Raw genomic sequence first — 15,531 nt, forward strand, 5'->3', positions numbered from 1 at the left:
CTTTAGGTCGTACCAGTTGAATGGAGTGGTATGGAAGCTCCATACCGACGCAGGAAACCGAACGCGCGCGGTACGCGATGATGAACACAGACCCTGTCGCGGATGGCGATTTATTTCACCGCGAATTTTATCTGTGTGTATGTGTATGTGGGCTATTTTGGTTCAGCTTCAGTTTTATGACCCCCGGTGTTGTTTGTATGGACAGTTTTACGAGGCACCGTAGCGCCGCCGGACATACTGTGAGCCGTAACCGCCTTGGTCGAGTACTTTATGATCTTTGAGTTGCGCACCGTATTTTGCAGTGCACTGATTATCTTTCGATCGCAGAACAGAACAACACACACACAGACACACCGGGGTAGAAGAACCCTTTCCTAGAGGGTAGGGCAGTGATTGTTGGTTCCGTGTGGGAATGGGAGGAGAAAACAAAGCACATTGCGTGTGCCATTGTGCCCGTATGCGAATGAATTATGAGTATGGGTGGAATGTGTGCAGAATAGTTTTGTTTAATTTTATGAATAAATGCAAACTGTTAATGCTTTCGCTTAAGGGCCTTTTTATTTTATGGCAAGACGGCTATTTGTGCCAAGTACTCTCGTAGTAAACTTATGCTAGGCAAAGGCAAAATAAGTAGTTGCTTGCAGTAGGGCAAGAACAATGAGGAAGGCGCAGCAAATACTGCGACAGGACTCTAAGACAGAGCGCATAATTTCGCAAATTATAACAAATATTTAATTGGTCGCCTGGAAAGAATAGTACTAAATAATCTTTGAGGTTCTTTAAGCTTGTCGACAACTTGAACGGTTGAATATCGACAGCACTTTTATAGTTGATGGCGTTTTACCTAAATATGCTTCGGACACATACCTTCAACCTATCCCACACTAATCGATGATACAAACAAAAGCACACAAATAACCAAAAACAATAAACTCATTCCAGAGAACTCCCAACACACAACAAATCGACATAAAGCATTGTTTATGGCCGTTGCCATGATCGCTGTCAAATCGTGAAGCTCTCACACACCGACAGAAGCTTCAAACTATTTCCTCCTCTCGCGCCGAACCCGAATTCGACAGTAAACTGCAACGATCGATGAACCAAGAAGTCCATTCCGTACGGCAATAAACCCGTCAATCAGCGGTAAAGAATCATTTGACACGAAACAGTGCTTCCACGTGGTGCAGTACGGCGGGCAGTGATGCTCGGGTCGGTTGGGAATAAAAATATCCGAAAAAATCGACAAAACATCAGGCACCCCACAGCGGCTCGTTGTGCACGAGGATGGGCCTCGTTACCGCGCTAGGGCTTTTGAAATGCTCGCGGATGATACAAATACTAAACAAATGGTGCATTGACAGTGGCAACAAACCAGCACGAGGCAGGGTTCCCCAAACAAAACACAATCGATTGTTTATAGAAACCATCAACCGAACATCGTAATTTGCTGACCTTCGGCGCTGTTAATGGGAGAAAGGGAGGTGGGGAGGGGGTAATATGAACGACAAAATGTGTAATGATAGCTGTGCAATTACTGCACCAATTTGTACACTACCGAAAAAATAAAAGTTCATCCACAATTCATCGTTATTATTAACCCCTTTTTGTTTGGGGCTGTGCCAGTGGCTTTGTTTACATTGCTTCACGAAAGAGTCGGGCAACATTTTATCTAATTACACCATTTATCATCACTATGCACGCTGAGGGCAGTGAGTATATATGTGCTGTGTGTGTGTATGCTTGTCCCCAAAAATTATTACCCCTTCCCTCTCTGGTCGCATGTTGAAGAGCGAGAGAAAGAGAAAAAACCTAACACGGACCGAAAAAAATAATAATAAGCAAATGAAACTCCACCAGATAACGCACGTATCTGCAGCACACTTACCACTGGTGCCGGTGGTTTTAATTGCCTTCGCTGACCGTGATTGGTGGACTGCTCACACGGAATCAGCCACGCAAGCGGTCCACCAGGGACAAAACAAACGAAACCGATGCGGAAAATAGGGTGAAGCGGCCAAGGGATGGAAAGGTCACGCTACATTCAAATTAAAATGGCTTCTTCTAACGATAGTCCGGCTCGAACATACGCTGATAATGAGTGCCAACAACCGTGGGGGGAGGGGGACCACGACTGCAGCCGCACTGGAAGGGTTTATAGCACCACCATCCCCCTCACCACCACGTGCGTTGATGGAGACGCCTGGTGGGTTGATCGAGCATCGAGACAGCATCGGCACTGGATCAACAGTGTCAGCGTGAAGATGGTCCGCCCTGGATGGAGGGTAAAGTGCACAAGAGCAGGGATAGACATCCTTGGTGGGTTTAACATTTTAAATCAATCTTCGGTAAAAGCTACCGCGAAAATCAATCACCGTTCCAAGGCGAACTAACCTGTTGGAGTTTTAATACCATTAGAAAGCGACATTTGACATTTAATGCAATAAGCTTTGCTTTAATTGGATTTCTACGAGATTATAACGGGAAAATTCACATTTCTCTGCTGCATTCAATGCCCTCATGGTGCATTATTAATGGTTAATCCATGCACAAGCTATGGTCGGAATACGAAAGCTTCCGCTTCATTCCAAACCTTGCAGCTGAACGAGCGTCAACCTTGCCCTTTTGCCGTGGTGTGTTTGTGTCGGTTTGACCGCACGACATTTGTGTGCAAAGGTAATCCTTTTCTTTTTGAAATAAAACTCGACCTGACAGCCGAACTTATCTCGCCTTCGTACGCGATTAACAAATTGCACTTTCATCAACCCGCCGCTCGGGTAGCCCGCTGGCCAAGCTGACCCAATTTCGGCGCCCTGAACCTTTTCTTCCCCTCTTTAATCACGGTAGGGTATAATCGGCCGAGCGCAGCAGGAAGGGACCAAAGCGAGGAACCAGTCTTCAGCACAGTTCCGCTTTCGTGATTTCCGACTCGCCTTTCGCTTTCCCCATGTTTGACCTATTTTTTTGCCCTCCCCACACCATACACTGTTCTTCACGCTGCGTTTGCGCGACCAGTAACGCAAAATTGTGCCATTCGTGCAGCAATAAGTTTTTTAATCATGTTTGCAAAATGCTACTCTCCATTATACAGGCCGGCGAAGGGAAAGAATAACAATTACTCCTTTGCTTTTAGTGTCGTGCAGGGTTAAAAAGCTTTCATAAATGCTAACTTTTTACGGCCACAAAACCCGTGCCCCTTTATGACCCGCTGATACAAGCGCCCATTTCCCGTTGCGCTATCTCAACAGCGCTCTAAATCACATTACCACCCAAAGCATTCACCGTTACGGCTGCTTCATGTGGGGTCGATTGATTTTCTACGCAAGTCGTGGGGCTTTTCTTTCTAATCGCTCACCAGAAAGCAATTCCCTATTTGGTGGAAAGGTAACAGCGTTGGTTTCCTGTTAACAGTTCCTTCACTCAGTCCGCCGGGCTAATGACATCATAAGCACTATATGATTGCGATCCCAGAATGTGTCTCTTGAAAACCGCACCAACAATAGATGGGAGGGGGGCGCGAAGCGCGGAACAAAAACAAAAAAAGGCTCGCCCCACGGAACCGTCCTGTGCGATCTTTGTGCGTTCGCTCACCTTGAGCGGGCGGAAGTGCTGACCGACGTGGTGCGAGTACCTTAGAACGGTTAACCTTCTCCGAACCCGGCAAACGATGACGTCAAACGACCGTCCAGTTCGCATACCCGGAAGTGTCTTGCTGTTGCTGCGTAGCCATCGCGTACCAGGGGCAGCGCATGGAAGACGGGCAGTGAGGCACTTCAAAAGCATTGGGCCTCGCTAATGGGCTACAGAAAGGCTGTACGTATTATGAGGATGCAGGAAATAGGGAGGGAATGAACCCAATGAGACTGGATGGTAATATCTTGATGGAAAATTAGTGTAATTTACAAATGGAGAGACGTTGGGCTATTTCGAGCATTGGACACGGTAAATGGAATGTGTGCTTGGAAATGATAATGCGATTATTACCTTCATAACGGCTTATGGCTTATCGTTCTGTTTGCATTTGAACTGTTTCGTGCGGCAGCCATATTGCAGCATTCTGTCCGCGAGCTTTCGATTCGCTAAGCTTAACCTCAAAGCTTGCTATAATTGCTATAAAATTTGCGAGCAATGTTTTAGTACAGTGTTAGTATTTTTATAGCATTTGCCATAATTTTGTTATAAACCTAAAACATTACAGTTGCGTTAAGGGGGAAGTGGATTTTGAATTTAACATGGCAAACGGACGAATATTTAAAAATTATATTATATTATTATCATATTATAAATAGTATGACATTTATCACAGAAAATTGTTAATCGAACAGATCAGAATGCAATTTTCTGTACGATTTCTCTTTCTTTCAGCTGAAAAAATCAGGTACCAATACACGTTGATTCGAAAAAAAAACCTAACGGCATCAATCCGCTGCAGAGGCCGCCCATATTGCTTTATTATTATTATTATTATTATTATTATTATTATTATTATTATTATTAGTTCAATTATTTCTATTCGTCATCTTCTCTTCAAATGCGTTTGCTTTGCACTTAGCAAGCAGCAGATACACTGTTTATAGTGAAACGTTTCGTTCGCTCGATCGTTCCCGTTGCGACCGTATTTCGCTGTACCACACACACACATACAGCGGATGGTGAAACGATTTTCACTGAAGCATATAAAAAACACGTGCCGTAGTCGATGCGGAATCGATTTTATCCTCTATGCCCGTATGTCGCTTTTTTTTTGTTTGTATTGCACTGTGCAATTGGTGTGTTAGTCTGTTAGTATTGCTGTTTATTTGTTTCGCATTGTATTGGTGAAGTTGGGTAGAAAAACAGTTGGTGCTACCGGGATGAAACATCAACAAATCCGTAGCGCTGTACGATGGACAAACGAAAGGAAACTCCCAAACCTTTCGGAAGGGGAGAAAATCAAACTATATGTACAGGATAGTGATAACGAGTTGCAACCAAATGTATGACAAATCGATTGAATCGATTGCCCGTTCTTCTCTCCCTCGCTCGAAGCTCGCTTTTCCGTTGCCTTGCGTTGACGGCCGCTCTTAGCCGTAGTAGGCATCCCGCAAAGCAGACCCCGTAATCAGTACGGCGGCACTGGTCAGCAGGAGTGTAATCACCTTCAGGGCACTGGGGCGATCGGAAGAATCTGAAAAAAATCGGACGGCGAAGAAAAAAGAACACCAGCAACAGCTCGGTTAGCAGTGCCGTAACATCCCTATCCTCGGGCTACAAAGCCAGAGAGCAAGCGCTTGGAAATCGATCCTACTTTTGCCGCTAGGTCTAATGCACTTCTGCCGCTCCACGTCCGGGGAGTAGTCAAACTTACACTGACAAGCCGAATTGCGACATTCGACATTGTCCTGGTCGTCGCCGTCCACGAAGCACTCGCTCGTTTTGGAGCAGCGTGCATCGAGCGCTGCCGGGGAGAGAGAGAAAGGCACATTTAGAAGGCGTGGCGGTCCACCAACCCAACACCACCCGATCCCCATACCTATCTTCATGTTGCACTTGCCGTCTTTGAAGTGATGCTCGTTCTCATCGCACTGACACTGGCCCTCGATGCACTGGCCCAGCTCGCCCAGCAGCGGCTGGCACTGCTCGTCCACGCTACACTCGTCGCCGTACTGTTCGGCCTCCTTTAGGCACCGGTTGCTGCTGGCCTGATAGTAATGGCCCTTCCCGCAGCTGCACCGTTTCGGTTCGGCCGGCTCGACGCTCTCGTCCTCCGACTGTGCGCTCGGCGTTTGACAGACGGCCTCCTCGAAGGCACAGTCCGCGGCCGTCTCACACTCGCCACCGTTGGCCGCCTTGCACCGCTCATTCACGTAGTAGTAGTTCGGCTTGCAGACGCACGTCTTTTCGGGCGAGCAGCGCGCGTTGGCCAGCGCACAATCGCCGTCCCGCTCACAGTACGCCTCGTAGCCGTCCTTTGCGACGCACAGCTCGGTGGCCTCGTCGTACCGGGCGTACGGGTGGCAGGTGCACCGCTTCGGCGACACACTCGGACAGTAGGCCGCCCCGTACGGCGAGCACTGGCTCTGCTGCGTGCAGGATGTGTTGATGCCCAGCGCGGCTGCAATGGACGAAAAGGGAAGCGAAATCAAAACGTTTCACCAAGCTTGCTCGCGGCGCAATCATCAAACCGGCGCGTTCGTTCACTCACGCTTCAGGCACGCGCGCATGTTGTTATCGTAGAACTGATCGTTGCGGCAGGTACACCGTCTGTTGCTGAACTGCGTGCCCGGCTCGCAGTACTGGCCGTCGTGCGCATACTCGCCCAGCTCGGCCATACAGCGGCCCTCCTTGTGGTAGTACCCTTCCCGGCAGTGGCACTGGCCCATCCGACACACCGTGTAAGGCACCTCGGGGCATTCGACGCCCTCCTCCACGCACGGATCGCCAACTGCAAAGTGGAAGATTAAAAAATGTAAATAAGACCCAAAACCCCAAACCTCCCAAAGTCCCCGGTACCGTACATTTGCGACATCTTTCACACTCCTTTGCCGCTCGTTTCGTGCTGATCTGTACCCGCTTGGTGGCGGCCGCCGGGTCCGTGTTCGTTTCGGCGTCGCGCGTTTTTGGTGCCGGTGGCGCTTTCGCCGGTGACCCTTCCACGTGCGGCTTTTCCAGGGATTGCGATGTTTGAATGGCCACATCCTGGAGCGATTTGGCTGTTTGTGCTGCCGCGTCGGTGCAACGCTGGTTTACGCACCGCAGATTGTCCCCATCACAGTCCTGATGCACGAGACATTCCTCACCATCTGTTGGAGATGGGTTTGAAAAGGTAAAGCATGGATGGTTTTATTGATAGAGATCTATTCTTATATTTTAACCCTAACATACTGCTCACTCGGAATTTAAGTAGTTTTTCTGTAAACGGGAATTCTTTCGAGAAGTAAATACAATTTTCATGCTATAAGAAAAGCAAATTAAACTAAAAATAATGCAAGAAGGAACGAGTCCTCTAAAAGCACTGTACCGATAAGAACTTTTAAGTACGTCTACTAATCTACTAACAAAGGTCTTACAGTATTCCTCCCTTCCGAGTTCAGGGCAACTGTTGTTATCTATTGTCAAGTTATGTAAGCGTATTGTCAGTCGAATGCTTTCCTTCCCCGACATCCGGCCAACCGTTTGACCGACTTAAACCTTTCCACGTCAATTGATTTCCAATTACACTCTAACCTACTTGGGCCTTGTTATTGCTTCCCCTTCTGTAAACGGCATTAAAACGTAATCCCCGTTCGTGTAGCGTCCCTTCAATCGAATGGGTATTTAGCATTCCTGCGTACGGCTCGCCCTTTCATCATGCGTGCCTCTTTGTGGATAGCAACTTTGCTTGTCGGTCAACAATAAACTCCCAACCTGCCGTCCATTTGCAAAGGAGCAATGACTGTGTCCGAAATTTCAAAAGCAAAGCGGCTGGGAAGGAAGCACTGCGTGCGGCGGGAAAAGCAATCAAAAACTCACTTGTCACACGCCGCCGGCAGACGTTGCTGCTGCGCCGATAGAACCCGTCGGCACACTCGCACGAGCCCCGGTGGCACACGACCGCCTCCCGGTTGTGGCTGAAGAAGCAGTCGATATCGTCGCTGCACGGTTGGCCAAGATCGACCAGCTTCCGGCACCGGCCGCGTACGTACGTGTAGTCGCTGTCACAGGTGCAAACGCCGGCCTCGCACTTGGCACCGGTGAGCATATGAGAGCACTGGACCGCCTCCTGACACGCTACGCCATACGCGGACTCGGGCAGGCAGCGCGTGACATCGGTCGAGAAGACATAACCGGCCGGGCACTGGCAGTACCCGTAGATGGAGCAGTGCGCGTTCTCCGCCTTGCAGTCACTGCTGTCCTCGCATGGCCATATGATGCTACGTGACCCTGTTATTGTGGGAGAATGAGAAAGAGAAAGAGAGAGAGAGAGAGAGAGAGAGAGAGAGAGAATGGTTTAGTCGATGGAAAACTAGAGCTATTTGGGGATGATATGAGAGCAGCAAGAAGCAACTGAATGGTTTTCCAAAATTGTGTCCTCAAAGAACAGTCCCCCATCGGTAGATCATCTTTCCTATCGGTGAAAAATCATGACTGCAACGATGTTATGTTCCAGAGCGGTTTTTCAGAGCTATTCCCGTGCTGTTGGAATATCTTTCAACCGCAGTCAACGGTCCAACGGTTTCCGAATGTCAAAAGAACCCACCTCGTAACCTTGGCTCGCCGCTTGTGTGCAGGCATATCTCACCCCGAGTCTGGCGCCTTTTTTTCCCAAAAAGAAAACCCGCCACACACCAAGAAACCCCCTCCCCAAAACACACACACACACACACACCGCAGCAGTCCCGCTCGCTTGGTGGGAAGATTTCAAGGCTACGAAAAGGCGTTTACTTTTTATGAGCTCTCGTCACGAAAGCTTCCCTGCTCGCACGAAAGCTTCGCCCAGGAGAGGGGAATGTGACAAGAAAGAAGAAAATAACAACATCAACCAAAATCCTTAAAGCGTCTAACCTATCACATTAGCGCGTAAAGGGAAAGGTTACAGCATTTTGCTGCCTCCTTTTGTTGTAGTTTCAACTTTTCCGTCGTAAAACAATGGTCCCGTTTTGTTTTTTTCTTGCGGATACTAAAATGTAATTTGCACCACACCCCGAAAAAAAAACTCCCCGCAAGGTCATGCAATTTTGCGCAAAATTGTACCAGCAAGTTGAACTACATGTCCGGCCCATTGTATTGTAGCCTCTGGCCTCTGTTCACTGCCACTGAACGAGCTGTGTCATTAAATCACCCATTCATGCAGACTCAAGGGGCACAGCAAGTGTTGCCGCCGGACATTCGCGATCCAACCGAAACCGAAGTCATTGGCACTTGGAGCACCATTCATACTGGTTGCACACTGATAAGACACTGATAGTCGCGTCCGTTGAAACAATTCGTAATCATGAGATGGAACTGGTCGCTCGAAAGCTTATCGATCGCATCACACCTGCACTTTGAACATTTTTCTGGGGGACAGCTTTGGTGTGGCATTACTTGAAAATCTTCTGCTCACACGAACGAATCATTACCTTGCACAGCTAATAAAACTAACAAAACCACTGCGTAACGCGACATTCTACCAAAACACTGTATCACTGCTAGCACTGAGAATGGACTAGTGAGCGCGCCAAACGCCAAACATTCCCAGCCAACGGCTAATCGACCACTGATCACTGCTGATTTGTTCCCCTTGTTCGCTGATGGCCACCGCTAAACCAGCTCCAAATTCACCGCTTATCTTTAACAATCGCGCCAACAGCTTGGGCTTCCTCCAATGGCCCAATGCAGGGGCCAGATAGCGCAGCGGCAACACCTGTTCCCGTTGCCATAATCTTCGCGACATTGTTCCCGACCTTATCGTGTGGCGTTATCTAGCTTAATCACTACTGTCGCTCACTTCATATTGCCCTGTTCGATGCGTTCGATTGCAAAGGAAGGTAGAAAGTCACACACTCACACCCAATGAGCCGTACACACATCCCACCCGACACTTACGCACGGTAACGTCATCGTAGCTTTGCTCCTGGAAGCAAATCACCAGCGGATGACCAGCACACCCGTGCGAGTAGATCAGCAGCAGCACCGCCGTAACCGAGCTGGGCCACATCTCGATCGCAGCTTCTTGCAGCCGGCGCACCAATTAGCACTAAAAGCCTAAGAGGACCCGGAGCGGTCCGTAGCGTCCGTTCGCTCGGTACGTAGTGCGGGGCCACGAGACTCCAACGGGACGACAGGACGTGACTCGGCCACCGAGGAAACACCGTTTGCCACCGCACTGGACGAAAGCGATCAAGGTGAACCCGTCACAAAAGCCGGCAGTCTCGCAGGTCTATTCCCATGATCGGTGCTTTTCGTTTGATGCTTTGGGTAATAATTATTCCCCACCCTGAACGCAAAAAAGAGGTGCAATTCCCATTCGGTTTGGTCGCCGTCTGCTGCAGTGTCTGCAGGCTTCGGTGGACTGGTTGACCGTGCCGGTCAAGGTACAGCCAGCGCGAAGTGAAGCCACCGTGAAGCGTTCAAATTGTGGAACGGTTTGGCCAATAAAATTCCAATTGAAGTCCTTCGGCAAGAGGGAAAGGAAAGAAACATCGGGACACCACACAGGTAAAAAGGGGGCCACAGTACGCCAGGGTCAACTACACTACGTACACTTCCAGCTGGCTGCATACTTTCAGGCGGCTTCGGTCAGCTTTCCTTCAAAGAAAGACGCCATCAATTTCCGCGCTTACGTGTTTGTGTGTGTTTGGACTGAACGGCCCCAGGACGTGACCGAACCGAACGGCTGCAAACAATAATTTACCGTCAAGAATCTCATAAATCTTTCCCGCAAATCGCATCCATCTAGCCCGGGCGGGACCCTGAACTGCATCCACCAACGTGTCAGTGGGTCGTTGGAGCGAACCTTCCGTTTCTGTCTCGAAAGAAGAAGTACACAAAAAAACGGACCAAACGGACCAACACAGAACACGTAGAAGGCTCGTGGGCGTGGGCTCCGCTCAAAGGCACCCGAACTAGGTTAGGTTACGTGTATGATTTAAATCGCGATGCAATTATGCTCATTTTTGTTGCACTGGCAGTGTACAGCTGTGGGCCACGCTCTATTAAAATGTCGAACTATTAAATGTAAACCATAACATTGTCAGTCTCAATTTAAATGTTGATTTAACGTACCGTTGCCTTCCGTTCCAAGCGAAGCGTTCTCAGCCAGTCAACTGCAGTTAGGTTATCGATTCATCTGCAATTGCATTGTAAACGGGCAGCAAATCATTGTTAAAGCACTGTATCACTACCCGTCACAGTCTAGGCACAGCATTGGCGAGCAGTTATGTTACACGGGCTGTATAATTATATTTCCGGTACGGTCAATAGTACCAGCAGTACTACTACCCGGTCATTTGGTAAAAGCATTGCAGGATCGATAGAAGCGGAAAGGCGAATGTTTAACACAACCACGTACACCCATTACATGGAACAAACTTGCTCTCTCTGTCTCACTCTTCTCTTTCTTTTCATTGCGCCCAACTGTGCCCACGGTACAGACAGATAATTGAAGAGTAGTGCTGATTGACGGGCTAAATTATTCACCAGCAGCCGTCTGTTGTGTAGACGGCAGGGGGGGGGGGGGGAAACGTGTACCTCGCTCGTTCGCTCAGTCGCAGCCACTCGTTGATTATTGCTAAAACACACTAATACCCACACACTTCTGAACCTTGCTCAACCCACTCGCGGTACTGAGAAACTTCTTACTGAGCCCAAACTTAGTAGTTTTTTGTTTATTCGCGGGTCCACAGCTACGGTGACGGAACACGCCACTGCTCTGTCACTCTAAGCCACGCGCGCGGGAGAAAAAATAGCCATTACAAACTAATAAAAGCACACGCGAAGGTACACGCTGTTCTACCTGTTTGTGTGAGTGTCCACCCTTTGATCCCCTCTTTCACCTAATTTCAATGACGTCAGCAATGGCCAGCGGTCCGTATCGATCCGGTCGGTCAAAATTGGACAGCGCAGGGTAAAGAGACAGCGGAAGCTTTAACTCTTCAGCCAGTTCTCAGCCAGTTGGTCCAACGCACAAACGAACAACCATTTTCATGGTTTAATGGAGAATTTTTCTTTGTTGTTTTTCGGGTGGAATTTTCAGTTTTATTTCCATCCCAAACGGCAAACAATAGTGGCGTCATACAGAGCGGGTTCTCGTTGCTTTCCTTCTCGCTCTCACACGAAGCGTGTGTTCGGTGACGTCGGTACGCGCGTATGACGGGTTGACAGGACTGTCGAAAAAATGTAATGTAATTATTCCGCACAACCAAACTCGTTATTATTCCATTTGTCGACATTCTCCCCTCCCAAACGCAGCCCGTCCTCTTCCAGGAGGGGTTCCTTTTTTCCCCGTGATGTACGTTACACGCTGTCTGTGTGGAAAGCCGTACCCTATCCGTTTGCACATTCCGCATCGATCCATCCGATCCGCTCCAACGCAGGCCCCGGGGATGGGATCAAACGGAGGGCACAGAGGGCTCTCCTGTCGCTCTTCCTGCCTCGATGTGCGTTCGGCCATTCGCGATTACCGCGCGGCCGAAGATGCAGAACGGAAGAGCACGCGACGTACGACGAATTATGCGAAGTGCCATCGATTTAATCTGTACGCCCATTTGGATAAGTATAAGATAACTAAAGGACCATCTTCCTATCTTCATCATACCCGGGCTGAAGGGCTTTTTTCGATCATTAATGGTGCCCTATTGTGTGGCTAAAATAAACTTTCTCCTAGCCGCAGAGACACAGAGGGAGAGAGAGAGAGAGCGAGAGAGAAGAAAGACGTGTGGTGCATGTGGTTGTGTACCAACCAGTACGTGCCGTGTGTGCTGTATCCTTCGGACGGTGCTAGAGGGATCGAATTCAAATAGATCGACGTATTTCTCGCATTACTGAGCACATGCACATTACGTTTGTGTGCACATACACACACACATACACACAGAAAAGCGCACTCAAGCACAGCAGCGAACAGTGGAAATTTAGTCCATCAGCGTTTCTATTTGTAACGTAAAAAGCGACTCAAACAATCACGATTGCTTCACTGTTAGAAAAAAGACCTTTTTTGTGTATCTGTGTATGTTACACAAACCCAACATTCTTCGATTATATATCGATTTATAAGACACAAACTACCACCGGGCACAAGATTGATTCGTACTAAATGCGCTGGTGTGCGTTGTTGTGATATGAATGTTTGATCCAGCAGAGTTTCATTTTCTAAAATAAAATTCCCTCCTCCTTTCGAGCGTCCTGTGCACTGTGCGATGTATAAATATATGTGGCTACACAATCCACAGTGTGCAATGCGTAGAATGGTACAAAAATAGCGCACAAAACAACAGCCGTTATAACTATTTCCGGGCTTCTAATTATAATCCATTTCATAAATACTGGGCGCCTCCATCGGATGCCTTCTTTGGTGACTTAACCCGAAACGAGCCAAAACCTAAGCAAAGCATTTCAATAGTACGTATGTGTGTGTGTTTAGCTTCTACTAAAGCTCTCGGTGTGGGTTTGCAACAGTGTTTGCACTACATCTCCTTATGCTTACCAGCATAAGCAGGTCCAAGTACCATCTAAACTGTTCCGCTCGCTTTCCTCATCGCTGAGGATCGTCCCGAATGATCGATTTAGTCGCCGTTTACAACCTTTTTGCTGAAGGTTTATCACACTCTCCAAACCTCCACTTTCACTTGTTTTGTAGTATTTCTTTTTTTACAACCAAAAACGTTCATTTATCACTTCGCTCGGCATTGTTCTCTTCTTCACTCGGTCGCGTGCCTGAGGGTCAACCGATCACTCGCATCGGTTGGCCGTGGGTTGGCTGTGGCTAATTAGTTAATTAATATCCGCAACTATCCGCATCGAACATGACACCAGGGTTGTGCGGACGGGTTATTTTTTGGACGGTGCAAAAAAAAATTGGTAACTCGCTTTTTACTGTCGCACACGCACACAGATTCACTAAAACACACATTCATAGAGTAGTTTTACACAACGATCGATAATTGCGCCAAAAAGTGGATTTCCTTGTTTTTCCCTTCAACTCACACACACACATACAACCACACGTACAATGATCTGGAAGGAGTTGTGTTTCATTCATTAGCTAATGAATACATTTCTACATCGGGGATTTGGTTGAGCAAGGGCACGGGGTTTTAACAGAGTAAATAAATTATAATACTCTAGCATAATAAGCATGATAAGGTTTTTGCGCGCTTCATTGGCGTTAAATAATACTGCATTGAAATATGAATGAAAGGAACGTTTGTTTTCGGCAAGGAATGGAAAAATCCGCAATCAAAGGGTATTAGCATGTCAACGCAAGGCACAGGAAACAACTCACTGCACCTTCCTGTGTCCATTTCACGCGTACTGAACGGTCAAACGGTCAAGACCACTGGGCAGCGAGATACAGCGCAAAGAAACGAGTGTCACGCAGCAAAACGCGCCCCGTAGCCACACTGTTGCTGTTAACCTTTCGAAGCGATCGATTATGATTACAAATGCGTCCCGAAACTGACCAAATCGTACGAAAACTAACAAACCCACAACCGTACCGCTAAGGGAAAGGAAAGGGAGACGCAGCAGCGAAGGGGAGCAACGAAGCAACAAAGCACAAACGGAACGATCGGCGAACAACAGCGGCTTACAGCAAAGTCGACATACGGCGGTATACTTTGCTCTACAAGCGCATACACACCATCAGCCGTCGGCACACACAAACACACGACACAGAAAACCCCGTAACGATGCCGTGTGCACGTGCTACTAGTGGTGGAGAGGTTAGGTTTCATTTGTTTCCTACATTTCGGTCAAACCCCCATCCCCACCGGAGCCACCATGACCCCGTGCCTGTTATTGTTTTAATTTCCATTTCAACCATGGCTCGCGGCCACCGAAAATGGGGTTGTTCGCTTCGCATGGTGGTATTTCGTGGCAGTAATAAACCAGCCAAACGGAGCGCTTTGCTAGCGCGCGGGAAAGTGTTAGGGACGGCGTGAACCGATGCTAGCGGTGGATTGGGCATTGGGTACGCGCTGTACGCGGGTGAGTGTGTACGGGCATAAAACAGAACGGCAACATTTACGGGGTTTTTTTTTTTTGTGCGACTCGGTAACTGGGGAAGTGAGTAAAGGAGAGTGGTCAAGTTTAGGATTGCTGGTTGGCTGTGTTCTTCTCCACCCTGCTTTTTGCCAATTAATACCGCCCCTAATGGAAAGGTAGCATAGCGTTTTCCGCATATATGTAACACAGGTAGAGAGGGTTGATATATTACACCGCAAAGCATGCAGCAGGTCGTGGTTGCATCTCATACTCTATCTTTCCTCAGGGATTGTTTATGATGGTACTGTTTGTTAAATTTATAACTTGTCAAGGCTTATTTAATAGCAAAACTCACTCCTTATTTCATCGTGATCAAGAATCTAATAAAATAAACTAGTTTCAAGAAAACAAATTCTAAAATCAATATAAAACACCATGCGTCTCCATCGAAGCGCGAGACTGTCGAAAGCTTTTAATAGCAAATAATTAATTAACTGATAAACTCCACTCAGCTGCCCAATCACTTCACCACACACCATCCCGCTACACACATACACACACACACTGTGACACATACCGATATCCGTTATCTGCACCGTTAAAAGGTCATCATCGTCGGTCACTTTTCGATGGCATAGATTTTACGTTATGCTCTAATTATTACTGCACCTTTGCTGCACAGAATGGATGCGTTTCCGGGCACAACACTTGTAAGGGTTGGGAGGCCGCTACGCTGTATTTGAAGACACTCACGCTTATTGAACAGCGACGGTAACTGTACCGCGCCTGTCAACCGCCTTTTTTTACTGTCCGACGACGGCACTTTAGCACAACCGAATTGTTGTTTCTGGCGTGGTTTATTGCATCGCGTTGTTGGTACTGCGTGAA

General features: G+C 47.9%; 1 protein-coding gene across 2 annotated transcripts; it reads right to left on the reverse strand.

Moving 5' to 3' along the window:
- Positions 1–4,716: 4,716 nt before the first annotated feature.
- Positions 4,717–13,674, reverse strand: LOC121587953 (prion-like-(Q/N-rich) domain-bearing protein 25). Of its 2 annotated transcripts, none has more exons than XM_041905353.1 (7): positions 13,145–13,674; positions 7,492–7,902; positions 6,498–6,782; positions 6,185–6,424; positions 5,513–6,094; positions 5,288–5,437; positions 4,717–5,167 (listed from the first exon to the last, which is right to left on the reverse strand). In XM_041905353.1, exons 1-7 carry the CDS (start codon positions 13,167–13,169, stop codon positions 5,064–5,066), a joined length of 1,797 nt encoding a protein of 598 aa, XP_041761287.1. In that variant the 5' UTR covers positions 13,170–13,674; the 3' UTR covers positions 4,717–5,063. The 2 variants fall into 2 exon arrangements, with proteins under 2 accessions (XP_041761287.1, XP_041761286.1); XM_041905352.1 differs by lacking the exon at positions 13,145–13,674 and adding an exon at positions 9,081–9,237.
- Positions 13,675–15,531: the final 1,857 nt, after the last annotated feature.

This window comes from Anopheles merus, chromosome 2R, assembly GCF_017562075.2.
Source record: "Anopheles merus strain MAF chromosome 2R, AmerM5.1, whole genome shotgun sequence".
Lineage (NCBI taxonomy): Eukaryota > Metazoa > Arthropoda > Insecta > Diptera > Culicidae > Anopheles > Anopheles merus.

Coding starts and splice junctions, on each gene's coding strand:
- LOC121587953 (XM_041905352.1), bottom strand. CDS start 9,126: ATGTCGCGTTACGCAGTGGTTTTGTTAGTTTTATTAGCTGTGCAAG. Junction 5,438..5,512: donor CAAGTGCAACATGAAGATAG/GTATGGGGATCG, acceptor TCTCCCCGGCAG/CGCTCGATGCACGCTGCTCC. Junction 5,168..5,287: donor CATTAGACCTAGCGGCAAAA/GTAGGATCGATT, acceptor GATTTTTTTCAG/ATTCTTCCGATCGCCCCAGT.